Source organism: Raphanus sativus, chromosome 8 (genome assembly GCF_000801105.2).
Source record: "Raphanus sativus cultivar WK10039 chromosome 8, ASM80110v3, whole genome shotgun sequence".
Taxonomy (NCBI): domain Eukaryota; kingdom Viridiplantae; phylum Streptophyta; class Magnoliopsida; order Brassicales; family Brassicaceae; genus Raphanus; species Raphanus sativus.
The window spans coordinates 26,005,862-26,033,230 of NC_079518.1; the positions used below are offsets into that span (position 1 = coordinate 26,005,862).

Sequence of the window (27,369 nt, forward strand, 5' to 3'; positions counted from 1 at the left end):
CAGTTAATTTAGTTATTCTCTCCAGATTAATGTGTCTGACCTAAATCCACGAATGGGAAAAAAAACCCCATCTCTAATGAATTGGATATATTATCTTAATGAATTTTATTGTACAGTATTTTGGATTTTGGGTTTCACCTAAGCCTAACTCAGACTTAAATTGATATCCAAACAATTTCGAAAATAATTCTGTAAACCAAAAAAAAATTCTTATCATACTTAATCTAAAATAAATACTCAAAATCTCAATAAATTTATATATATATATATGAATAATTAAATTAATACTCAATTTAATGTATATTTTTAGTATTTGCCTATTTGGTCAAGTATTAAAAATTCATGTTTTTGCATTAACATTTAAAGTTTGATTATGAATAAGTTTTTTTAAAAAAATCAGTATATTTTTTTAAATAATATTTTTTACATTTATGGATCTGTTAATTGTTTTTTATACTTTGTCTGTTTTTATCATGCAACCAAAATTTTGTTAATATAAATTGTTGTTTACATTTTTAAGATAATGAACTAAAATATGTATTTTTAAATTACAAACAAGTACTTTAATAACGTAATTAGAACCTTACCTATACTTAAGATTAGTTTAACGAGTTTTCATGTGTTATTACGTCCAAACCGAACCCGAGAAAAAGTAAAAGGAATCTAAACCTTAGAACCCAAAATCCAACTACAAATACAAACCGAATCGGTTAGATACCGAATTTCTATGCCTAAAATAATCATATACTTAAGATTGGGTTAGCCAAGTTTTTTATGTGTTATTACATCTAAACCGAACCCGAGAAAATTTGAAATGAATCTAAATCCAAATACCCAAATACCCAAAATCCAACCACAAACACAAACCAAATCGATTTCTATGCCTAATTGTTATTACAAAATAAACAAAATAATAAAATTCAAATAAAATTTAAATGAATATTAATAGTTCTTCTCTATTTAAATTTAATCGTATTTATTATTAAAATTTTAGTTATTTTTATTTTGTTAAGATTTTAGAAAATTATTTAATTTTCTAAATTTTAATTAAATTTTTTATTATGTTTTCATTTTCTGAATTTTATTAAAAGTTTTGATTTTTATTTATTATTTGAATTTATTTATTTGTTTATTTTGTTTATTTTATTAATTAAACAATTATTTTTGAAAAATTACCTGCTGAACATATCAACTTTTTGCTTTGGAGGTTTTTATGATACAAAATTCATTTTGAAAGTTAAAAGTGTTAGTGAAAAAACTTCAAGATTTAAAGTGCTAGTAATTGACATTTTGAGGCTTTTTTATGCGATTTTCCCATTAAATATATTTTTATGTTAAAAAATTATTAGGTGAGTTTCACGAGGCACATGCGATATTATATTCGTCTTAAATTCAATTATATATTCGGTTAATAAAGCCAATCCATTCCTCCTCTCTCACCAATGGAGGAGAAAGGCATACTCTGAATCAAAATGGCGAAGAAGGTGTTGATGACATCTAACGGCGACGAGGTTTCCCGGAACATCGCAATCCAGCTAGCCAAACATGGTTGTCGGTAAGTTTCTCCACTGCCCTTGCTCCTCTTCCTAATTCAGTTACAAGCTTAGTTAATATCGAAGAGTTATCAATCAGGCTGGTTTTGATGGGAGATGAGGCTTCTCTAAGGAGCACTGTAGACCACATACGAGTCTCCATAGAGGGAGCCTTCCCAGTGGAACTCATTGGAGCCGACATGGAAGCTGACAGTGAGGAAGCTTTCCATGTTGCTGTCCAAAAGGCATGGAATCGTTTGGGATCTTTGGATGCTTTTGTCAACTGCTGTACCTACCAAGGGAAGATGCAGGACATTCTCCAAGTGTCTGAAGATGAATTCAAGAAGATCACAAAGATCAATCTCACGGCTCCATGGTTTATCTTGAAGGCTGTGGCGAGTATGATGAAGGAGCGTGGAACAGGAGGTTCCGTTGTCTTTATGGCTACGATCGCTAGTGGGGAGAGAGGGCTTTACCCTGGAGCTGATGCCTATGCTACAGCCGCTGCTGGGATTCACCAGCTCGTTCGGGTATACATTTTCTTACATATGTTAAAATTTATAGACAATATAGTAAGAATTTGGATAAATTGTTTTTGCAAATTTAGGAACTTATATTTATGTAAATTATTTTTAAAAAAATTAGAAATCAAAGACCAGTGTCTCACTGTGATCATGTTTCAGGCATCAGCCATGAGTCTAGGGAAGCACAAGATAAGGGTCAACATGATCTCTAGAGGTCTGCATCTTGGAGATGAATATCCAGTTGCAGTGGGGATAGATAGAGCGGAGAAGCTGGTGAAGGACGCTGCTCCTCTGGGACAGTGGCTGAACCCGGAGAAAGATATCTACTCGACTGTGATTTATTTGATCAGTGACGGTTCATGCTTCATGACAGGTACAACTGTGATGGTCGATGGAGCACAGTCTCTTATGAGACCACGTCTCAAATCCTACATGTGATTTGTTTTTTTTTTATAAAAATGCTTGTAACTGTATTATTACTTTCTTGAAAATTGAATTTGATCAAGCTTGAATAAGTACTCCTGGAGGGAGGATACGAATGAAATTGAATTCCATTTCTGAGCAACAATTATATTGATTTTGACTAATATGGAACAAGCTAGGCAACTCAACGATCTCATCATCATTTGAAAGCCCTCTTTTCTCTATGTTTTTGAATAATATTAATTGTTAGATCGAATCAACTTCGGTAGATACACGTGATAGACATCGTTTTCTGATAATATAAACAACACATGCAGATGTTGTCTTGTCACGTGTCACAGCACTAGCTCCGCTTCTCTTGTCGTCTTTTTTCGGTGGTGCTCGACAATTTCTTTCAATGTGGCCTGTCTTTCCACAATTCCAGTATTGGTAGGCTTTCTGAATTTGGATTGACTCTGTCCATTCTTTGATTTTGATCTTTCTCTGCTCCAGTTACTTCTATCTTGGTCTCGACCTCTGCTTTCCACATTGAAAGCAGAGTTTGTTGATGTCTCGCCAGAATCTATTATGCAAACTTCCTCAGCCAGAATACGATCTCTAACGTCATTGAACTTAGGCTTCTGAGTATCCACAGAATTGCTAACCGCTGTATTTATTGGCTCCCAACTATTTAGTAAAGATGCCAGCAAAATCAGTGTTCGCACTTCATCATCAAACTCGATCTCACCGATGACAGTTGGTCGACAATCGTGTTGAATTCGTTAACATGTCCGGCAACCTGACCACCTTCTTCCATCTTCAAATGAAAGAGTTTTTTCATGAGAAACACTTTATTATTCGCCGAAGATTTCTCATACATATCCGAGAGAACTTTCATAAGCCCTTTCGTAGTTTTCTTTTTTGCAACTTTGTAAGCAATGGTTTTTGATAGTGTTAACCTTATAACATCCAGAACTTGTCTGTCAAGGAGCTCCCACTCATCCTGATCCATCTTCTTAGGCTTCTTGCTCAGTGGTTGATGAAGCTTCCTTCCGTACAGATAATCTTCAATTTGCATTTTCCAAAGTACATAATCTGTACCGTCAAATTTTTTAATACTATGTGCTGAGCCATTTTCGCCTCCCATCGTTTCTGAACCACCATATATTACAACACCTCCATCGATAAACCGATGTCACCGACAAAAAAAATTGACCGATCACCGTAACTCAGGCTCTGATACTTGTTAGGAAATATATAAAATCAAATTTGTGGGAAACCGAAATTTATGAAAGCGGGAAAAACACACACAAAATTGTTAACGGAGTTCGGCCAACTTTGCCTACGTCTCTGGACCTGCTACAGATCTTTTATTATCAACTCGAGAAATTTTACAAACTCTCAACTCACATTCGGTCCCCTTTGTTCACTCTCTTCTTCTCTTCTTCTCTCTGGCATTTTTGTTTTGAGATGAAGAGCAACAACAAGATGCATCACGTATTTATAGGAAGAGCTTGAGAGGTTGGTGAAAAGTAGTTGTTGACAAAATTACCAAACCTTTCTTTTTGACTTTGTCCATGTAACCACTTTTTTCACCGTCCAATAATGAAAACGTGATTCTTTAACTTACAAAAATTGAAGAATCGACCGAGAACCAATTAGACATGCATAATGTAAATAGCCGAACGAGAAAAAAAACTTTGATTTTGTTAAGCCAGTTTTTTCTCAAAAGTTTATTAAAAATCCAAATTATGATGTAGTAAGAGTAAAACAGAATTGGTCTAAAATATAAATCTTAGTGAGACCATGTTAATAAGAGAAGGTACAATAGGACAATAGATTAGTTAAAAAGAGATAAGCAACAACTCGATAACATGTTATTCTTCGTACACATAAGCAAGGATTATACGACAAAAAAAATAGCAAATGTAAATAAACATACTCTCGACTAGTCTCATCACACGTATTGCTCCACTAGTCTCTCTAGTTCCTAAAGATGGAGTCCAAATACTCTAGCCATCTCGTCTCCGCCTTTGAAGACGATAGTAGTCGGGACAAAGAGAATGTCGTAACGCTTTGCGATCCCTGTCTCTTCATCAACGTTGAGTACGTAGAATTTTAACCGATCTGTGTATTTCGAGCCGAGTTTATCCATTACTAAGCTCATGGACTGACATGAAGCGCTCGAATCTTGTGTGAACATAACCATCACCGAGACTTCGGACTTGATCACAAGTGAATCCCATTCCGTTCCAGAAATCTTGTTTACTACGTACAACATCAGAGAAGGACTGAAAATCAATACAAGATATAACTAAATCAAAATAAGAACAATTTTTCTTTTCTTGTTGCTAAGTTACCCTTAGGCTTGGAGGTATAGACCAAGGCATCGTATTGCTCCACTAATCTTTCTAATTCATAACGATGGATTTCATTTACTCTAGCCATCTCGTCTCCGCCTTTGAAGAAAATAGTAGTCGGGACATTAAATATGTCGTAGATTATTCCCTTTTTTGAATAGTTTCTTAATATGTTGTAGCGTCTTGCGATGCCTGTCTCTTCCTGAACGTCGAGTGTGTAGAATTTGAACCGACCTGTGTATTTCGAGTAAAGTTCTTCCATTACATACCTCACGTATCGACATGGGGGGCAGTCATCTTCTATGAACATAACCATCACCGGGACTTCGGAGTTGATCACAAGTGAATCCCATTCCGATGTAGAGATCTTGTACATATCACAATCTTCACTTAGCTTGAAGATGCTGTCTATAAGAGAGAGCTCTGTTTCAGTTGTGTCTGAACCACAGAAAGCAGTCCAATCATTGACAGTCATTCCCGCAGATATAACTTCACTACCACGGTTCACAGTTCCCGCAACGAGCGGGACTCGAAGTAGTGTCGAGAGCTCGTCCAACTCTTCCTCTGAGGTGTAAACATGGACGATGCCACCTCTGTTGGACAAGGCACAGTAACGGCCTACAAGAAGGTTGCATGCAACTGTCTGACGGTAAACTTCAACACCAAGAACATCCGCTATTATTTCCTCAGTTTCCTCGTCGAGATCGGTGTGAGCAAGAGCAACATGGTCGTTGCATGCAATGCAATCTCCAAGAGGAGACAAACGCTGCTCGATTCTCTGGACCACGACTTGATCAGGTAGACTGTTCCTCAAGTGTTGAAGCTCTTCGTCAGTAGTTGTATGAGGCACAAGAAGCCCGTTCCTGTTTCCAGCGCATAGACGCCCGATGATCCGTGATCCTCCAATAGAGGTCTTAACGATAGGGATAGCATCAGCTAATTAACTGTGACTCAAAAGCACTGTAAAAGTCCTCAGTGCCTCCAATAGCAAGTAAGCAATAGGCATTAGTGAGTTTTGAAAAGAGGCCAACTTCACAGCTGTCCTCAAACTGAAGACGGGTGGCCATGGAGTGGAGAAAGGAGCGGAACTTTTCAAACCTAAACTTGGGAGAGGGATGTATCGAGAGAGAAGAAAGAGCGGCCAAGAAGAGAAGGATTGTTATAGAGTATGAGAGATATATTGGGCAGAAGATGTGTATCTTACATATCTAAATTATAAAGCCCGTCAAACACTAAAAATTATAAAGTCCGTGAAACCCATAAAATCTTCGAAGCCAATATCATTATAATATATGTACATTATTTCTATATTTTCATGTGTTATATTTGGATTAGGAAAGTTTACACTATATGATTTTAACAATATGTTAATACTTTTTTAAAAACTTTAAAGTGTTCTCTTTCTTCAATTTTTTTTTTAAATAAAAATGTTGCTAATTATTCTAAAGATTTTTATAAAAATGTTGCTGGTGTAATCTTGTGTAATCTTATTCAAGTAAAATTCTATCTTCCTTATTTATTTTCTACTTTATCACAGGAAAACTTAATTATCGATATTGTTGGTGTAATCTTGTGTAATTTTATTCAAGAATATCTTATCTTCTCGTTGATTTGCGAGGATTGGTCTGTGAATTTTAAAACTAAAAAAAAAAAGATAAATCCGTAAGTTCCCAGCCGTTAGTTTAAATCAGTTCATATCTAACGCCCTTAAATTTCTGACCTCTTTCTTCTTGGCAAAATTCACACCGTCGATTACAACACGTCAGCAAAAATGCTGAATATAATTGTTCTGTTTCTGTGGGGTCCATCAGCATAAACTACCTTTTTAGTCATATTAATTGCCTTAAACCCGAAAGTGGTAATTTATTAATTAATTAAAAAACAATTAAGGAAGTGGTTTGTACTCTTTACAAAAAGATATTCAAAGCTATTGAGAAAAAGGATATTCAGTCTGTTTATATTATTACTACGGCGCGAATGTGAAGAGACCCCCCAAAAAATAAATCATATCTTTAATCTTTCCCTATAATCGCGACGGTAAAATCTCTTTTTCTTCTTTTTAGTTGCGAAAGAGAAAGAATCAATCTTCCTCGGAAATTTTGTTGATGGATCCCGACGTGGTGGAGATCTCTCCTTCTCCTCCTCCTCATCTCTTAGCTTCGACTTCCAGAACTCGTAAACCCAGAAAGGTTCCATCTTTCGTGCTTTTAATCCTCTACTGTTAATGGGTTAATCGGAGTTTTAACTGTGCTCAATTTTACTGATTTACCTGCAAGAAAGTTAAACTTTTTATTTTACTCATTATGGCTTCGTTGTTGCTTGTGATGATCATCTGGGTTGTCTCTGTGTGTTCAGGGTTTATGTGGGTTTAGGTCAATTTTCAATTTTGTATTGTTTGCTAGCGTTTTACAGTAAAACAGAGAAACAAGTTACATAACAACATAGTAAAACTTTTACTATGCTTTTACTATGGGAACAAGTTACATAACAACATAGTAAAACTTTTACTGTTTAATTGCGTTCTTACAGTTTACTGTTTTTGTAGTATATTTTTGTTAGTTTATGTTGTTATGTAACTTGTTTCTCTGTTTTATGTGAGTTTAGGTTAATCTTGAAGTGATCGATGTGGAGCAATATCATGTAGACAAGATGAGCAAAGGGAAGGCTATACAAGATGGGCATAACCCCTTTAGTCATGTAGCTAATGGAGTGATCCCTATGGATGTTGATGGCTACACAGTGGTTCTAAATGATATCCCAACTGGTGTACAAGTGGCCATATCTACTAACGGTTCAAACCCGTTTCTGGCAACTCCTTGTACAACGGTTCAACATCAGACTCCTAATGTAGTGATGGAGCCATCTCCTTCTTCAAGACCTGTTACCTCTGATGCTTCTGCTAGCTCTGAGGCTGTTACTTCAGCTCAGGCTAATTTTCTGAGGGACTTTAAAAGGTTTGACACTGTTGATGATTTCTCAGATCATCACTATGCTTCTAAAGGGAAAGCTTCAAAGCAGGTGATGATTACAAATACAATCTTATCATCTCAAGTGATTGTTTCTTTAATTACTCAATCTCTCTTTTATCTTAACAGCACTCAAAGACATGGTTGAAAAAGGTTCAAGAAGATTGGAAGATTCTTGAGAAAGATTTGCCAGGTTGGTGTATATATACTATATACTAATGCTTGTTCTCTTTTTGTTTCTAACACTTCATTCTTTTTGCAAACAGAGACAATATTTGTCAGAGCCTGTGAGTCAAGAATGGATCTCATGAGAGCTGTAATCATTGGAGCTGAGGGGACTCCTTACCATGACGGTCTTTTCTTTTTCGATATTCAGTTCCCAGATACCTATCCTTCGGTGCCACCAGTATGTCCTCATGATCTTTGTTCTGTTTTGGAACCCTTTGATTATTACTATTTTACTAGTTTCGCTTTGTTGTTGACAGAAAGTTCATTACCATTCCGGTGGGCTTAGAATCAACCCAAATCTATACAACTGTGGTAAAGTATGCTTGAGTCTTCTCGGTACATGGACCGGTAACAAGAGGGAGAAATGGCTCCCACAGGAGTCAACAATGTTGCAGCTTCTCGTCTCAATCCAAGCGCTAATCTTGAATCAGAAACCATACTTCAACGAACCTGGCTACGAGGCCACCAAGGGGACTACATCAGGCGAGGCTCATTCCAATGTTTACAGTGAGAACGTATTCATATTGTCGTTAAAGACTATGGTTTACAGCATGAGGAAACCACCCAAGGTAAATAGTTGGACAACTAGTTTTTTTGGTTCTTTGAATATAATTATTATAATAAATAAAATAAAAAATCTTAAAGTAATAAATCAATACAAATGCTAAAACCACGTAAGAAAAAACACAAATATTAAATGTTCATTTTTCTTACTATAACGTAGTATTAAATATATAAATTAAAGATAGCAAAAGCGTTTCTTGATTATTTGATGGATGTGCAGCACTTTGAAGAGTTTGTTCTTAGCCATTACTTTGTGAAGGCACTTGACATAGTTAAAGCGTGCAATGCTTATAAAGATGGAGCTCCTGTTGGTTCCATTGTTAAAGGTAGTGTCCAAGGCATTGAGGAAACTAACCAGAGTGGCTCTAGGAAGTTTAGGACCGATGTGGCTGCCTTTATGAAGACGGTTGTGGGTGAGTTCGTTAAGTTAGGAGTCAAGGAGCTAGAAGAAAAACCTAAACCACCGCCTGTGGTTAATGCTAACACAGAGAGTAATACAGCTAAGCGTAAGAGAAGCAGATCATCGAGGTGAGTGAGCCAAATCCACCTTTTTGTTTTCATGTTATTAATAATAAGCAGAGAGAAAGAGAAGTCTTTTCCCAAATTGATCACAATTATAATAATTAGTATCTTCTATTTTAAAATTCAAACTGTTTTCTTATTTTATGCTTTTATATATCTTAGGATAATATAACTAATTATAGTTTACCGTATCGCTATGATTGGTTAAGTTACATATAATGTATATACTATATAGTAAATGCTATTTTTTTTTTCTTTTTAAGATTTGTGGTTTTAACTAAAAAAAATAGAGGGGATATTCTTATGAGTATTGTTTGGATTGAGAAACTGAAAGTAAGTGCATTTTTAGTAGTGAAATTTGATGACTTCCTTATTGTTATGTAATTTCTGGCATTCGTATTGATTGATTATTTTTAGACTTATTTATTTATTTTAATCATTATTGTTTTTTTTTGTGATAGCGTCAAAGAATTTCTCGCCAATATCGGACGCTGCGTTTTTCAGTTGGATTGAGTCGTGCAAACAAACAAGTATCAAGTTTAAGAAGACTCACAGATCGATGATTTGGTGAGTAGGAGGAATCTAACAGGGGATAGAAGTCCAACTTACTATTTTCTTTTATCTTTTATTACGTGGACAAGTGGTTTATTTATATCATTAGAGGTTTTAGTTTTAAGTTTATCCGTTCTGATTTATTAACAGATTTTAAATATATTAAAAAAAATCGATTAGAGATCTCTTTGAGAAGAGGTAACTATCTGTGTACAGTTTACTACAATGTTAGTTCATAAGAGCATCTCTAACACATTCTATTTTTCATTTTGAGATTTTTTTTTGAAATTCTACTCCATTTTTACTTTAAAATAGAATGAAAATAGATGTATTTATAATAAAATAATTTGTTTGTTTTTATTTACTACTCTATTTTTATTTAAAATATAGTAGAATTTGAGTGAAATCTAATTTTATGATTAAAATTTATTATTATAAAAAAATAAAGTGCAATATTATATATCATGTGTCATCACTAAAGTTGCATTAGTTAGACAAATGATACAGAAGTTAAACTAAGAAGAGAACATATTTGTAATCCATAGAAGCTTTTTATTTTAGTGATTTTACTAAAGATCAATGGATTTACCAATAGTATGTACTAATTAAAAAATATATTGTTGAGTTGTCGCGTAATTAGAATACTAATTTTGTTTACGTGGCGGTTTGAGAATTAATTGAGAATTTTATTAGTTCAAAACTAAATTGTTAAAGAATGTTAAACTATATAGTATTTCTATTATAGCCTATTCATTTATCAAATTGAAATATATTATATATTATTTCTTTAAATAAAACCTACGAAATTATCTAATGTTATTAAAATATATAATATGGTAATTAATGATTTTAAATAATAAAGATTTGCTAACAATCTGTATACTTTCTATCATTTCTATTTAATTCTTTATTATTAAAAAATTACACAAATAAATTAATCATATAATAAAAATTTAGATTTTTTTTTGAATATGTTGTATTTTGAAATTTTCAAAAAAATATAAATTACTAAACTGTTAAAAATATCACATAACCTTTTGTGATCAAGGTTTAATTTTTTATGTAATAAGATACAATGATTATGAATAAATAATTTTATTTTAATAGGTATTTATGTTTATATATATATATATATACATATCGTTTAAATTAAACTATATATCATATGAAAATAGATACTTATATTTGATATTTGCATTGAAAATATATCGAAAAGTTAATATTTTAATTTTGAAATCTTCATTATTATTTTCAAAATGATTGTAAATTAGTGAAACCACTAAACATCTCACATTACAAAACAATTTGTTGGTGTAAAATTTTGTTATACAAATATGCAAATAATCGTAAAATTATATAAGTAGAAACTTCATTTAATAAGTATCCATATTAAAAGTATACTATATATCTATGTTAATATCATTTAAACTTAATTATACATCATATACATACATAAAACTGATTGTTTTGATATATTTACCCTAAAAGGATTGCAAACAAACAAAAGTGATTGTTTGATTTATATGCGCACGCCAATTTATTACATAATAATAACAAATTTCTTAGTTATTTAATATGTAATTATTATTTTATTATTTCATAATATTCTGAAAACATAAAATAAGTAATAAATATAAAATATATATTGCACACAAGACATATATCTTAACCTAAGTATGTATTTTTTTAATAATTTTAAATCTTAAACATTTCTAAATCTTAGGTCAAAAAGAACAAAATGAGAATAAATTCCAAAATCAATATTTATATCGAGCAATAACCAAAATGAAAAAATGACATAAAAGAGAAAATATTGAAGATATGTAGGATTGGTACGTGAACGTAAACTTCTTATAAACATAATTAACTTTTAAATTGCTAAATCAAAATATAAAACCGATGTGACATAATTTCATTGTAACCAAATAGTAGACCTGAGATTCTTGGGCATAAACGTTAAGTTGTTATGCAATAATTGATTTTTTTGACCTAAAATATTTTTTAAAATAGAATCAGTTCATCAGTAAAAAAGTTATGTAACTAACAAAAGAAATTTTAAAAAAATATTTAAGGGCCAAAAATATTAATACGATCAATAATATATATATTTTAATATAATATTTTTTAAATAATTTTCGTATTGCGAATGTCTTATTCTAGTTTATTTTAAATGGAAAAGAATTAAATAATTACGGAAACTAACCGAGGAAATTTTTCTCTTTAAAAACTTTGTTTTCTGAATTAGATTCCATAATAAAGTGATTTATAGCAAAGGGAAATTGAGTTTGTATTCGACCAGAAAAAGCAAACCGAGTTGGCTAAGGAACTAGACATAAATCTAATTAAACCGGACCAGATCGGTCCTTTTCTCGCTGGCATAACCCACACCAGTTTTGTTAACAGCTCTCTCTCTCTCTCTCTCTCTCTCTCTCTCTCTCTCTCTCTCTCTCTCTCTCTCTCTCTTCTTTCACTGAACAGTCTCACAAGAGCAAAGTGAAAGACCGTTGCTTGATTAATGTCACTCTCTTCCTCTTCATCATCATCCTCGTCTTCTCAGAAGACATGGATTGTACACGGAATCTTAGCCGGAACAGCTATCGCAGCAGCGATTGGCGCACGTGCCTATCTGGGTGGATCCAGGAAATTCCGGAGCCGGGTCGTCGGGATCATCCCCGCCCGTTACGCTTCCTCTCGATTCGAGGGCAAGCCTCTCGTGAAAATCCTCGGCAAACCCATGATCCAGGTTCCTCTTTAGTCTATTATATACATATATATATGCATAACTCTCAGCTTCTTCGTGCTTATTATGTATTGGATCAGAGAACTTGGGAGAGATCGAAGTTAGCTTCTACGCTTGATCACGTTGGTAATGTGGCTCCCATCTCTACTCTTTATGGCTCTGTACATAGCAAAGTTGTGTACTTTAGATCTCCTCTACGATGTTAACTTGCTTGACTTTCATTAATTGGCATGCTTTTAGTTGGAACCTACCTTTAGTTTTGTCGGTAACCTGTGACTGTTGAGATTACAGGATGTCTGGTTTCTTGTTTTCATAGTTAGCTTCTACGCTTGATCACGTTAGTAATGTGGCTCAGTCAGATCTCTTAATGTGTACTTTCATAGTTAGCTTCTGTTTTCAGTTTCGGGTAATTCGGTTTAGCCACAATCTCACCGAAGTAAACCATAAAAAGTCGGTTTGGTTTGGTTCCTTTTGTTTCGGTTAGATTTCGTATCATTTCTAAAAAAACTTGGACATTTACAGTTAAATTCAGTTATTTAGGTTAAATTGGGTTTTCTGTTTTGTTTGTTTGGTTAATTTGGTTAATTACGGATAATTTGGTTATTTATTTATTTATTTATTTTGAAAATCAAAAACCGACTGAACCGAACCGAATTTTCAAAATTCCACCGAACTCAGAACGGTAACTTAACTCAAAACCGAAGGTTCGGTTCAGACAAAATCCACAGGCCTAGAACTTGGAAGTCTGTTCTTTAAGTTGTGACTGTTGATATTAAAAGGTGTCTGTTTTGTTGTATCGTTTGACTTCTCAGTTGTAGCAACGGATGATGAAAGGATTGCGGATTGCTGTCGTGGGTTTGGTGCTGATGTCATCATGACTTCAGAGTCTTGCAGAAACGGTCTCTATACAAATTTCTTCAACCCCCTGTTTAGTTTTGCTTTCTTGTCTCAAAAACTCTGTATCATTTGGTGGATCCGTAGGTACTGAGCGGTGCAATGAAGCGCTAGAAAAGCTGGAGAAGAAGTATGATGTGGTTGTCAACATTCAAGGAGATGAACCACTCATTGAGCCTGAGATTATAGACGGTGTTGTCAAAGCACTTCAGGTTCTGCTTTAGTTGGGATTATATCTTTCATCTAAATATATACTATTTAGCTGTCTTCAAACTTAAGAAGCTGTTGAATAGTGTTCCTATGGTTGTGATTTTCAGTTAGCACCTGATGCAGTGTTTAGCACAGCCGTGACTTCATTGAAACCAGAAGACGGACTTGATCCTAACCGAGTCAAGTGTGTGGTGGACAACCGTGGCTACGCTATCTATTTTTCCCGGGGTTTGATTCCTTATAACAAGTAATATCTTTGTCTTCTGTGTATTGATAAAATAAATTATATTATTATATGTTTGCCTATATGCTCAAGTTGTAATCACTTATGTTTTGTGCGCTTTAGGAGTGGTAAAGTCAATTCAGACTTCCCTTACATGCTTCATCTTGGAATACAGGTACTAAGCAGCTAACTTCTCTTCTTATTATATATAGTTGCACTTGTGTATTATGATCTAATTAATCTCGGCTATGTTTGCTTTCCTTGTTCTTAGAGCTTTGATTCAAAGTTTCTCAAAGTATATTCGGAGCTTCAACCAACGCCACTGCAGCTAGAAGAGGATCTAGAGCAGCTCAAAGTCCTTGAAAATGGCTACAGAATGAAGGTAGCAGAACCCTTTCCCACTAATTTGATAAATTCTTTTAACCTAAAATGTTGATTTTTCACAGGTTATAAAGGTGGATCATGAAGCTCATGGAGTTGATACACCTGATGATGTCGAAAAAATTGAATCTTTAATGCGGGAAAGAAACCTCCCCTAGTCCACATGATACAGAGATCTTATGCATAATGTCTCCACTATGTACAAATATTAACGGTCCACATAATACTTGTTTGTAAACAATATGCAAGTATGGCGACTAAGTTTGAAAGAGCAATCAGAAACGAACAACACAAAGCTTGAGTTTCAAAATTATATGTAACTAGAAAAACTGTAGAATCACAACCATACCTTAGTAGCAAAATATTCTCTCCGTTCCATATTAAATGTCTGTTGTACAGAAATTTTTTTGATGAGAAATAAGTGTTGTTTTAAGATTTCAATGTATACTTATTCATTTTATGCTCCAATTTATTTTCCTATTAGTTGAAATGTGATTAAGTATATGGGTTTGATGTTTTTAGATAGAAAATATGCAAAACTAAATGTTTTCTTAACATGTCTCCAAAAATCTAAAACAACACTTAAAATGAAACACAAAAAGTATTTATTGATTAAATTTTTAAAAGGATGTAATTAATAACTCATGGTTAGAAGCTGTTTGTCCATATTGTTTTCATCAAGTTTCTCTGGTGCAAGCATTTCTCTAACTCACCTTTACATATTTTCTCAAAAATATAATAACTTCTAAAACTGAGGTAAGTTTTACTTCACTATATTTTTTTAAGTAAGGAAAAACTATATTTTCCGCAAAAATATATGAAAACAATATAGCATTTTCTATATTTAGATATCTAAATACTAGTATTTCACTAATAATAATATAGATGAATACATAGTGAAATTCAACTCCATTTTGTAGAAAAATACAAGTGTCGTCTTAGAAATGATCTAACAATCTTGATATTAAACATCCTACATTAAGAATTTAATATATAATATTCCATAACTTTTATTGCATAAATTCTAAAATCAGGTGGTTTCAGTATTTTGTGGCTTTTCTTATTATTATTTTTATCTATCTTATGTTGTTTTTACAGTAGCAATAAAAATGATCGATTGTATTATCTGTGATAGTATCATATTTGAAACATGCCACAAATTTCTTTTAAGTATTCAAATTCTATATATATATATTTCACTGGAGGCATAATTAATTAATTTATAACTATTTGAAATATTTGAAAACTATACATAATTCATAACTACATAATTTATTGAGAAATAAATCTCTAAGGAGTATTAACTCAATACAAAGTTGAGGCAAAGCATAGTAAAAATAATTACAAATTATCAAAGGATAGTAAAATATAACATAGTACACTCAATTACTAAATATATGAAATTTATATCATGCAAAAATCAAAAATAAGAAATTGGAAAGTGATTTTCTGTGATGGAAAATAAATATATAAATAAATAACTAATAATCATATTTAATTATTACAGCAAAAAAAGAGTAAAACATAGTAGTGTTATTACTCCCACTCTATAATACTAACCCAACACAAACAATTTAACTCAATAGAAAAACTATTAACTCACTTTTGAAAATAAAAAATTAACTCAACAGAAATTTGAGGAAAAAATGAGTAAAATCTAGGAAAAAACAAAATATAATAAAGAAAATAATATAAATTGATGCATATATGCACTTATATCATGCAGCCATCAGAAAGAAGAAAATGGACAACAACCACTTCAACTCTAATTATATATACATATATGTTATATTATATATATATAGAAAGAATTTTATATAACTCTTTGTTTTGTAACACAAGCATTTTTTATAACTCACTGTATAAAACATACAATATATAATTCACTATATAAAACATACCATGCTAAATATGTCGAGTCTCCAAAAAGCGTAGGTAAACCAACGTCCACCATTAAAGAATGTGGCCATCTGTTGTTCAGTAATGTAGCCAAGACAATGAGATCATAAGGACATGTTTTCACGCTTTTGATCTTAATAACCTGAATCTGTTTTAATCATAACAAAATTAAAAGAGCATTAAAATTAAAATAAAAAATAAAAATAAAATGCTGAAACAGTCAATGAACAGTCATTAAACACTTCACACTTCAGACTTTTATAGATCACATGTTTAAAGAAATCAGAAAATAATGAGATCAATTTTTTTCACTTATATCAAGTTGTTGCTCTAAATTAAGTAGAATGTTATCACGAGAACATCAAATTAAACAGCTATTTTTTGACACATATATTATGCTCACCAGATTTTGAGCACTGTCAAACGATTCAGCTGGACTGGATTCAATTCAGAGTCGTCGCGATGGATCAATCTTCGATTAGATTTTGGATTTGTAATCGATATTTCACGTAGACTGGTTTAATCCGGTTTTGCACTCTAATTTATGTTGAGTTCTTTTTATTTAATTTGGTTAGAATGTATAAATGCACTGTAGCTCCATCAAATGCGAAATCGGAAACAATTCGACAAAATATCTTGATTCTGTTTTACTAGTTATATATATAAAATATCCTTTTTATTATTCGGGCAGCATTATTAACAATAACCTTACCTTCATGTATGATCAACAAGATTGTCATTGCTTTTGTGTCATGATTAAAAGTCTTCTCACATCTTTTATTGAAAAACACTTCATTGTCTAGAGATATTACATGTAGTGCCATTACTTACTAAACCTACAAAGAGATTATACTATATGTTTACTTTATTAACTATACCAATTGTACGTATACTCCCATCCATTTTCTTAAGATTTATATTGTCCACAAGACAACCTTAGAAAATGGACACAAACATATTGTCACTCATTTGTTGTATAGTAAAATGAAACCAATTTTTTTCAACGTGAAGATCAGAAGTGATGCTTATTAGCAATATGTCAGTATCATACACAACAAATATAAACTGTTTGTATTCATGTTCTTTTATATGACTTATATACGTATCATTATTTTGCTTAACATATTATTGGTTTTATTTGATACGTCACAATCTTTTGAGACTGAATAATGTAATTTTTTCATGACATATGTCGTATAAAAGGGATATAATCGTTTTGGTTAGAATATTTTTTTCAGAAATTTGAAGGCCTCTCTAATATATCCATTGTGTTGGAGATCTTCATATTACCAGCATTAACGCACTTAAGGAAGATTAAAGCAAGTAAACGCAATCGTGACCAGTTTTAAGCTGATTATTCCCATGCCGCTTACAAACCAAATTTTTAATAGTTTATTGTATATTCACAAAAGAATTATTTAAATATTTTAAAACTTAATATATTTTGATGACTTTTGTTTTTTTAATCAAATTACCAGTTAAAGTAAACTACATTTTAAAGGGTCCTCTCGCAAGGAAAATTTAGATTGAGGGCAGGGTACCTCAACCACTTGGTCCAAGCTAAAAAAATATTAAAATTACGCTTGAAACTTTGAAAATTTTATTTTAGCTTTTAAAAGGTTCTTTTGCACCTTAGGCTCACTAGCAGTTCTGAAAAGAAACCAAAAGAAGCATTGGCAAGGCGATAATGTATTTGCAAGCAACCGACAGATTAAAGACAAGTAAACATCAACTGTGGCAAGTTTTCAGCTGATTATTCTCCTGCCGGTTACAAACCAACAATTTTAATAGTTTATTGTATATTCACAAAATATTTATTTTAAATATTTTAACACTTAATATATTTTTATGACTTTTGTTTTTTTTAAAATTAAATTACCGGTTAAAAAGGAAACCACCTTTTAAAAGATCCTTTCACAAGGAAAACATAGACTGAGGGCAGGGAACCGCAACCACTTGGCCCAAGGCAAAAAAATATTAAAATTACGCTTGAAACTTTGAAAATTTTATTTTACCTTTCAAAAGGTCCTCTTGCACCTTAGTCTCACTGGCAGTCCTGAAAGAAAACCAAAAGAAACATTGGCAAAGCGATAATGTATTTGCAAGCAACTGATAGATTAAAGACAAGTAAATAGGAACCGTGGCAATTTTCAGCTGATTATTCCTCTGCCAGTTACAAACCAAAATTTTTAATAGTTTATTGTATATTCACAAAAGAATTATTTTAAATATTTTAACACTTAATATATTTTTGATGACTTTTGTTTTTTTTTTTTAAATTAAATTACCGGTTAAAGGAAACCAACTTTTAAAGGTCCTCTCGCAAGAAAAACATAGACTGAGGGCGGGGAACAGCAACCATTTGTCCCAAGCTAAAAAAATATTAAAATTACGCTTGAAACTTTGAAAATTTTATCTTAGCTTTCAAAAGGTTCTCTTGCAACTTATGCACTGGCAGTCCTGAAAGGAAACCAAAAGAAACATTAGCAAGGCGATAATGTATTTGCAAGCAACCAAATAATGTATCTATTATGTCATTGTTGATTGACTTCGCTGGGAAATCGTTGCGGCCTTATTTGATTTTGGTCTTTTAGCACCCTGTGTTGGCTTCTTTGATTTTTTATTTTGCACCCTGAGTTGGTTTCTCTGATGTTGGGCTACTCTGGAAAAGTCTTTTCTCACCATGGGGGATGGAGTGCTCGGTGCTGTAATCTTTGCCGATTATTTTGGTTTCTTTCTTGATGACGGATTAGTTGATGGCATCCTCCGCGGTAGATTGGTTTGCTTTTGTTTATTGGAGTACTGGGTGCTTGATTACAACCACATTTCTTTGTTGATGTATTACCTGAAGACTGATTATTACCTTTCTTTGTCGCTGGAGTTCGATTGCTTGTACTTGTTGTTTGGTTCTTCTTTCTTAATAGTTTACGCTTGAATCAATTGAATTTTTCAATTGCAGATAAGTATCTCTTCATCTTCAGTCTAGCATGTTGTTTCAACATTTTTGGTGGCAGACACAGTTGACTAAGTACATTGGCTTGTGGGATCAAATCTTCATCTGTTGGGTTAATAGGTTCTGCGTACGCTGCAACCAAGTATCCTTTTATGTAAAGAGGATCCAGTGTAGCTTCATCAAGTTTCAGACATTGAGCTACTTTAATTGCGTGCTCACAGGATATCTTATCGAGATCATATTACTTACAAGTACAACTCCTCTGCAAAAAAAGAAGTCTATGAATCAAAACTGAAACAAATGAGCCACTTTAAAATCTATTTTTTCATACCTTTTCTAGATCAACAATACAGTTTATTTCTTCACCAGTAACACGGCTACGATTTGAATCAATGGGTTGAACAGTTAATGTACTCATGCTGGCGTGTCTCATATGCAGCACGAGTTCAGCTTCTTCTGTGAAGTTTGTTTTCAATGAAGCAGCTTTTTCTCGACTTTCCGCAAACCATCTTAAAATAATCTTTCTAATAGAATCCACAAAATAGGCAATAGGAAACACTATTTCTTCCTTAAGCGCGCCAGTAATGCATTCTGCAAAATTGCTTATCATGACGTCATATCTGTCTCCTGGAAAATGTGAACGAGCCCACATTCTAATATCTGCAGTTTGCAAATAGTCGTATAGTTGGCTGTTTTGACGTTTGATGACTTCAAAATCTTGTCAAATTCCACCTGTCGATATAACAGAGCAGTCTTTTTGGCCAAAGCTACCAGTGGGGTCTTTTTGAATTTTTCGACCATGTTTTGTCCAAGGTGATATAAACATATGCCCTTATCAGCTTTAGAGGTAAACATTCATAAGATCCTTGGATATTGTTGGGCATCGGTCAGAGATTAAAGCCAAATATTTACATCACCTATCACACCACACAGCTGAGTAAAAAAACATTCCGAGGAAGCCGCATGATGTTAGGAGTTTTGAGGCTCCTAAGTCAAATGATAGTATAGTGGTAGTAATTTGTCGAACCAGTTCTGAGGGATTTCAATGCAGAGAGAATGCAAGTATTTGCCTAATCTAAGTGCAATCAATGAATTGGATGGTTTTTAAACTAAAACTAGAATGCAAGCAATAAAAATGATACTTTTAAGCTATTGGAAAAGAGAACTCATGGGTATAGGGATTTAGACCTTGTGTGATCAGGTTTCGAACTAAGGAATGTAAATGATAAATCAAACTATCAACCTTAAGCCTAGACACAATTCTAAGCAAGCTCTATGTCTAGATGAATGCTCATTTGCTAGCATGTCTCAAACATCAAATGTCTTTGGTTGAATAACATGCAAGCAATCATTACTAACAAGTCTATTAGCTATCTTAGCATCTTTAACAACAAATATCTTTGGCAAAGTACACTAAGAGCCTAGGAGAGTTGACTCAGGCATTTCATCAAACACCTTTTGGGTGGGAAATGCCTAGAGATCACCCTTTGAGTGGCCTACTCAAATGATGCATTAAGATCACTCTACTAGCAAGGAACAAGTATGATCTACACCTAAAACATCCTAGAACTAGCCTAATCACCCTTAATCACCCTAACCCATGAATCCAAAAGGTGATTACTCACTAATCTCCATGATTCCTCTTAAACCCATGGTGGATTTCAGATGAATCATATAGAGATGTAGAAAGAAAATCACAAGAACACAAGAACAATCAAAGCCAAAAGAGAACTTTTCTTGAGAGAGTTTTGTGTATTCAAATGATAAAAGATTATCTGCCAAAAGGTGGCTACAACATCCTTAAACATTAGGTTTTTCAGAGTAAAAACGTGCATAAGAAATTGCAAAAAGGTCCTTGAAAAATCATAAAATCGTGTAGCAAAAGGGGCTGGAGCGACCTTGGGGGGTCGCTCTGAGAGGTCGCTCCAGCCTCCTTTTTTGTGTCTCCGGGCGATGAAAACGCGAGCTACTTAGGTGGGTCGCTCTGGTTGGTCGCTCTGGTTGGGAGCTACCTTAGGGGGTCGCTCCGGAAGGTCACTCTGCGGTTCTCGACCATGATGGATATGCCTCTAGTAAATTGATCGTAACTTCTCCATTACATCTCCAAATGACTTGAAACCACTTCCATTAGAAAGCTAACTCAATTTCCTGTGTCTCCACAAAATCTTAGCAAAAGAAGATTTCTCTAAGGCCTCCATCCATGCTCATCTTTCACCTCCTTTTTGATCACATTGCTTCCAAATGTCTCCAAGAACTCCATGTGGTGTTCCAATACCTGATAGAGACATATGTATGCCAAATGCAACCTAAACATGCCTAAATCCTAATCTATATGATGCAAATGCTTATGAATGAATAGCTAAAACAATGCAAATATGCAAGATATCAACTCCCCCACACTAGTCCTTTACTTGTCCACAAGTAAACTTTCAAGAACCAAGGAGAAAAAGTTTGAAAATGGGGACTCACAACCAAAAGAAACTCTTCTTAGTTCTCAACCTAACAACCTTGCATAATCATACCAAATAGCAAGAGCAAAGATTTTATCCATCTCTAACTTCTCTAAGCCTATCTCAGCTCCTTTGATCTCTACACTCATTAACCATGCATCTACAAACCACAAATCCACATCTCTCTAACATTTATGAAGCAAACTTAATAGACATCTCACAAATGGTCAACTGGTCCAAGTCATTTGGTTTGGTAAGACAAAGGCTTTAATGCAAGTGAAATCAGAGGTTCAAAATGATCTTTTATGGTGGTTTACTCTCAAAACAAAGTAGCTTTGACATTACACATAATATATCTAAGAAAGGGATCAACTCATGCATACAATGCTCAATCTCCATTGTTCTACCCTTTCCCAAACACACAAGATATTCAATTATTCCTCAATGTCAAACCCAACTCACATCTCTCACCAAAAGATCCAAAGAACATTTTTGACATCAGACTCTTTCTTTTTGAAATCAATAAGAGATTTTCACAATTTTAAAACAAATCTGAGCTCCTAACAACTTTGCTAGCCCCCTTTTTATTCTCTTTTTTCTTTTTTTTTTCTTTTTTTTTTCTTTTTTTTTTATATTTGGGGGCCAAGACTTTTCACAATAAGAGCTAGATACTTCTCCACTTATCCCAAAAAGACTAATCACTTAAGCACAAAGAGTCAAACCTTTCATATTCCCAAATCACAATCACAACACTCACCCCCTTCCTATAGCTAGACAATAGAGTGACTAATCTAGCAAGAATGGAGACTAAGCATTGTCGTTCCCAATACTCTCAACATTATGCACATGTAAAGCTTTCCAAAGAGGCCTCACTCAACAAATAATGATGGTTTAAAAATGAGGTATGGGTTTTGGGAGTGGAGTACCACTTGAGTTTGTCAAAAAGATTGGTAAAACAGATGGGACAACTCAAGTGTGTATATCCATGACTTAGTACACAAGAGACCATATGCAAGAGACATTAAAACAGGAGCTTGCTTCAAAGAGAGAGTATCAACAGTCAAATGAGTTTCAAGAGGAGCATTCAAGGCGCGAAGTTTACAAGCTTTCTAAAGGGTGCTCAAGCTACTTGTCATGATTACAAAGGTCAACAAATTCAGTACTTAGCATGAGCTCTTTACAAGGTTGAAATCCCCTAATGCATGAATGCAACCTATATGCTTCTAGACTCAATCCTAAAAATGCAAATGATGCAACTAAATGATTCTTTTTGTGTTTTTAAATTTTTTTTTATGCAAATAAGAATGTAATATGCAATGCATGAGACTCAAAATCATGGAAACAAACATGATCAAATACTTGGTACCTCCCCCACACTTAAATCACACAGTCTCTGTGTGAGTGAGGTACCCAATGGAAATGTGAAATACAAAGAAAAGATGGGAGAAGGGAATTTCCAGTTACCTGAGACGGGAGCGAGGTGGAAGAGTCACTGTGGCAGGTCGCTCCCAGCTGGAGCGACCTTATGACGTCGCTACGGACACCTCGCTCCATGGTCAGTTTCGCTCCGGAGGACACGAGCGACCTCTGGGGGTCGCTGTGGGCAAGTCGATCCCAGCTGGAGCGACTTCTCTCCCTCGCTCCATGACCTCGCTCTGATGTCCGAGTTTCTGCTCCACACCTGCAAACAACTTCATTTTCCCATTGTTCTATGCAATAGAATGATAATGCAAATACTAATGCAATATATACAAGGATACTAATGGGACTTCCTCCCAAGTGAGCTTGTTTTAAGTCTCTAGCTTGACTTTGCCTCCTTTGGATCAGGCTGGAATAGGTGCAGAGAGTGGAGTTGACACTCCATCTTCCTCAGGTGGTAGCTCATCAAAGTTATCATCAGCAGGAGGAGGATTCATCTCTTCAATGGTGAAGACTTGTCCACATACAGTGGGGTGCCTCATCTTCTCCTTGATGTCAAAGTGGAGGATGTTCTCCTTGCCCAAATGGAGGTCAATCGTCCCTTCTTTCACATTCACAATAGCTCCTGCTGTAGCTAAGAATGGCCTTCCAAGAATCAATGGGTCTTGAGCCTCCTCACCCATTTCAAGCACCACAAAAATCTGTAGGTATCTCATACCTTCCAATCTTCACAGGGAGGTTCTCTAGATGCCCACAGGGTACTTCACTGATCGATCAACCAACACCAGAGAGAGTCTACACTTCTTGTACTGAGTGAATCCAAGCTTCTTTGCCACATACAAGGGCATCAAGCTGACACTAGCTCCTAAATCGCAGAGACACTTCTCAAAACACCATAGGTCCAAGAGCACAAGGTAGTGTGAAGCATCCTGGATCGTCTAGCTTCTCTGGAGCATCAAGCCTCTGAATTATGGCATTGCACTCATGACTTAGAACCATCATGCCCTCCATCTCCTTCTTCTTAGCAGCTACAACATCTTTCAGGAGTTTGCTGTATTGAGGAATCAGCATGAAAGCATCAATGATGGGCATTGTAACCTGAGCTTCACTCATCTGCTTCTCAAACAAAGCCTTGTACTTCTGTAGCAGCTGCTTCTTGAATCTACCAGGGAATGGAAGCTTTGGTTCATAGGGAGGGGGGACAGGAGAGCTCTCACTTGCTGGAGCAGCAGATTCACCATCTTTTGTTGTTTTCTTCTCTTCCCCAACCTTTCCTTTACCCTTGGCTTTCACAATCTTCTCCAAGATCTCAGCATCTGTCTTCTCATCAACAATGACCACTTCATCATCTAGATTGATGGCTACCTCCTCACCTTGTTTCTCAGCATCCTTGGTGAGGGTTACAGGAGTCAACTGCTTACCACTCCTAAGTGTGACAGCTTTTGCTTCCTTGGGGTTTTGATCTGACTTTCCAGGTAGAGATCCTTGCTGGCGGTTCTGGTGGGAGCTCATGGAAGCAAACTGATTCTCCAAATTCTTGACAGAAGAAGCAAGGTGGGAGAATTTGTTGTTGAGCTCATTGTAGCTCCCATCGAATCTTGGAGTGGAGGTTTTTCAGCTCATAGCCACATGCTTCTCACTTCTAGTCTGAGACTCCAAGATCTGTTTCAGTAAGGCATCAGTGCTGCTCTGTTGAGGGGCAGAGGAGCTAGGAGAAGAGTTTTGCTGAGGCTGATAGTTGCTCTGCTGGTTGTTTCGAGGCTGATAACCACTCTGCTGGTTGTTTGAATAGGGCTTCTGTTGGTAGTTGTTGTACTGAAAGTTGGGTTCCTTCTTGTACCAGCTACCATTACTGTTGATGAAACACAGTTCTTCTTGCCCTTCCAAACCCTCAACCTCATTGACAGTAGGAGGTATCTCCTGGCTTGGGTTGCCAACAAAGTTCACCTGCGCTTGTGTGGCCTTATCAGCAATGAGTTTGTCAATCTTCTCCTGAAGAGCCTTTATCTCATTCCTTGTTTGATTGTCATCACCTCTGCTGCTTCTGTCATGGTCTCCACTGTAGACTGCATCACTCTTAACCATGTTGTCAACCAGAGCCTCTGCCTCTTCCTCAGTTCTCCCCAAAAAGAACCCATTGCTAGCTGTATCCAGTCTGGCTCTGTACTTAGGAAGAGCACCTCTGTAGAATGTGCTCAGCAAGCTCTCCTTAGAGAATCCATGTGTGGGCACTGAGCTTGGTAACCATTGAATCTCTCCAAGCTTCACTGAATCCTTCCAAGTTCTTCTGTTGGAAGCTGGAGATCTCATTCCTCAACTTAGCAGTTCTTGAGGTAGAGAAGAACTTCTCCAAGAATGCCCTCTTGCAGTCTTCCCAAGTGGTGATGGAGTCACTTGGTAGAGACTTCTCCCATTGACGTGCCTTATCCCCAAGGAGAAAGGGAATAGCTTGAGCTTTAAAGACATCCTCTGACACACCATTAGTCTTTGACATACCACAGTAGCTGTCAAACTTATCCAAGTGATCAAATGGGGTCCTCCACAGCCAGCCCCATGATACTTGTTGTTCTCTATGCAGTTTAGCAGTCCTGACTTGATCTCAAAGTTGTTAGCAGCCACAGCTGGTGCTCGAATTCCAAGTCTAGGACCATGGATGTTGGGGCGGTCATAAGTGCCAATGGGGCGAGTTGGTCGCTGTTGAGGTCCATTGGGGTTCTGAGGATTTTGTTGTTCTTCCATTGCAGCTTCCAGTGGCTGCAGTTGAGCCTGTTGCTCTTCTTGTCTTCTCTTTCTAGTACACTCTCTCTCTAAAGCTCTGATGTCTGTGGCTCTTGGAACAAGGTTTATGTACCCTTGCTCCTCAAGTTCATACACCTGAAAATCACAAGAGAGTGAAGAAGAGAATCAGTAACTTACAAAAATAAAAAATGACTTAGTCTCAAGCAAATGACTAAATCTCAATGTTCAAATCAAACTCAGAATTTGGCAACGGCGCCAATTTGATGTTAGGAGTTTTGAGGCTCCCTAAGTCAAATGATGTATAGTGGTAGTAATTTTTGTCGAACCAGTTCTGAGGGATTTCAATGCAGAGAGAATGCAAGTATTTGCCTAATCTAAGTGCAATCAGTGAATTGGATGGTTTTTAAACTAAAACTAGGAATGCAAGCAATAAAATGATACTTTTAAGCTATTGGAAAAGAGAACTCATGGGTATAGGGTTTAGACCTTGTGTGATCAGGTTTCGAACTAAGGAATGTAAATGATAAATCAAACTATCAACCTTAAGCCTAGACACAATTCTAAGCAAGCTCTATGTCTAGATGAATGCTCATTTGCTAGCATGTCTCAAACATCAAATGTCTTTGGTTGAATAACATGCAAGCAATCATTACTAACAAGTCTATTAGCTATCTTAGCATCTTTAACAACAAATATCTTTGGCAAAGTACACTAAGAGCCTAGGAGAGTTGACTCAGGCATTTCATCAAACACCTTTTGGGTGGGAAAATGCCTAGAGATCACCTTTGAGTGGCCTACTCAAATGATGCATTAAGAATCACTCTACTAGCAAGGAACAAGTATGATCTTTACACCTAAAACATCCTAGAACAACTAGCCTAATCACCCTTAATCACCCTAACCCATGAATCCAAAAGGTGATTACTCACTAATCTCCATGATTCCTCTTAACCCATGGTGGATTTCAGATGAAATCATATAGAGATGTAGAAAGAAAATCACAAGAACACAAGAACAATCAAAGCCAAAAAAGAGAATTTCTTGAGAGAGTTTTGTGTATTCATATGATAAAGATTATCTGCCAAAAGGTGGCTACAACATCCTTAAACATTAGGTTTTTCGAGTAAAAACGTGCATAAGAAATTGCAAAAAAGGTCCTGAAAAATCTAAAATCGTGTAGCAAAGGGGGCTGGAGCGACCTTGGGGTCGCTCTGACGAGGGTCGCTCCAGCCTCCTTTTTTGTGTCTCCGGGCGATGAAAACGCGAGCTACTTAGGTGGGTCGCTCTGGTTGGTCGCTCTGGTTGGGAGCTACACCTTAGGGGGTCGCTCGGGAAGGTCACTCTGCGGTTCTCGACCATGATGGATATGCCTCTAGTAATTTGATCGTAACTTCTCCTTACATCTCCAAATGACTTGAAACCACTTCCATTAGAAAGCTAACTCAATTTCCTGTGTCTCCACAAAATCTTAGCAAAAGAAGATTTCTCTAAGGCCTCCATCCATGCTCATCTTTCACCTCCTTTTTGATCACATTGCTTCCAATGTCTCCAAAGAACTCCATGTGGGTGTTCCAATACCTGATAGAGACATATGTATGCCAAATGCAACCTAAACATGCCTAATCCTAATCTATATGATGCACAAATGCTTATGAATGAATAGCTAAAACAATGCAAATATGCAAGATATCACCGCATCCTCTGCTTTTACAACCCCAAAAGCTATAGGATATATACCCATATTTTCATTCGTGACATGCAGCCACTAACTCACACCTATGCACTTACCATTTAGATGTGCTCCATCTACA

The 27,369-nt window shown here is 35.2% G+C and overlaps 3 protein-coding genes, 1 non-coding gene and 1 pseudogene across 4 annotated transcripts; 4 read left to right on the plus strand and 1 right to left on the minus strand.

Moving 5' to 3' along the window:
- The first annotated feature begins 1,394 nt into the window (after positions 1-1,394).
- LOC130498486 (uncharacterized) lies at positions 1,395-2,624 on the plus strand. Its single transcript, XM_056991885.1, has 3 exons — positions 1,395-1,555; positions 1,633-2,062; positions 2,216-2,624. The coding sequence occupies exons 1-3, from the start codon at positions 1,473-1,475 to the stop codon at positions 2,492-2,494; spliced, it is 792 nt and encodes a 263-aa protein (XP_056847865.1). The 5' UTR covers positions 1,395-1,472; the 3' UTR covers positions 2,495-2,624.
- Positions 2,625-4,277: 1,653 nt separating this feature from the next.
- Positions 4,278-5,973, minus strand: LOC108820422 (eukaryotic translation initiation factor 6-2-like; annotated as a pseudogene).
- An 801-nt stretch (positions 5,974-6,774) lies between these two features.
- Positions 6,775-9,917, plus strand: LOC108820709 (putative ubiquitin-conjugating enzyme E2 38). The gene is made up of 7 exons (XM_056991873.1): positions 6,775-7,007; positions 7,423-7,836; positions 7,914-7,977; positions 8,051-8,190; positions 8,270-8,581; positions 8,797-9,104; positions 9,560-9,917. The coding sequence occupies exons 1-7, from the start codon at positions 6,924-6,926 to the stop codon at positions 9,609-9,611; spliced, it is 1,374 nt and encodes a 457-aa protein (XP_056847853.1). The 5' UTR covers positions 6,775-6,923; the 3' UTR covers positions 9,612-9,917.
- Positions 9,918-12,072: 2,155 nt separating this feature from the next.
- LOC108819286 (3-deoxy-manno-octulosonate cytidylyltransferase, mitochondrial) lies at positions 12,073-14,539 on the plus strand. Its single transcript, XM_018592294.2, has 8 exons — positions 12,073-12,393; positions 12,471-12,516; positions 13,203-13,289; positions 13,372-13,496; positions 13,602-13,741; positions 13,841-13,892; positions 13,989-14,099; positions 14,164-14,539. Exons 1-8 carry the CDS (start codon positions 12,166-12,168, stop codon positions 14,254-14,256), a joined length of 882 nt encoding a protein of 293 aa, XP_018447796.2. The 5' UTR covers positions 12,073-12,165; the 3' UTR covers positions 14,257-14,539.
- A 10,495-nt stretch (positions 14,540-25,034) lies between these two features.
- Positions 25,035-25,139, plus strand: LOC130499348 (small nucleolar RNA R71). The gene has a single exon (XR_008938226.1). It is a non-coding gene; the product is annotated as a small nucleolar RNA R71 (small nucleolar RNA).
- Positions 25,140-27,369: the final 2,230 nt, after the last annotated feature.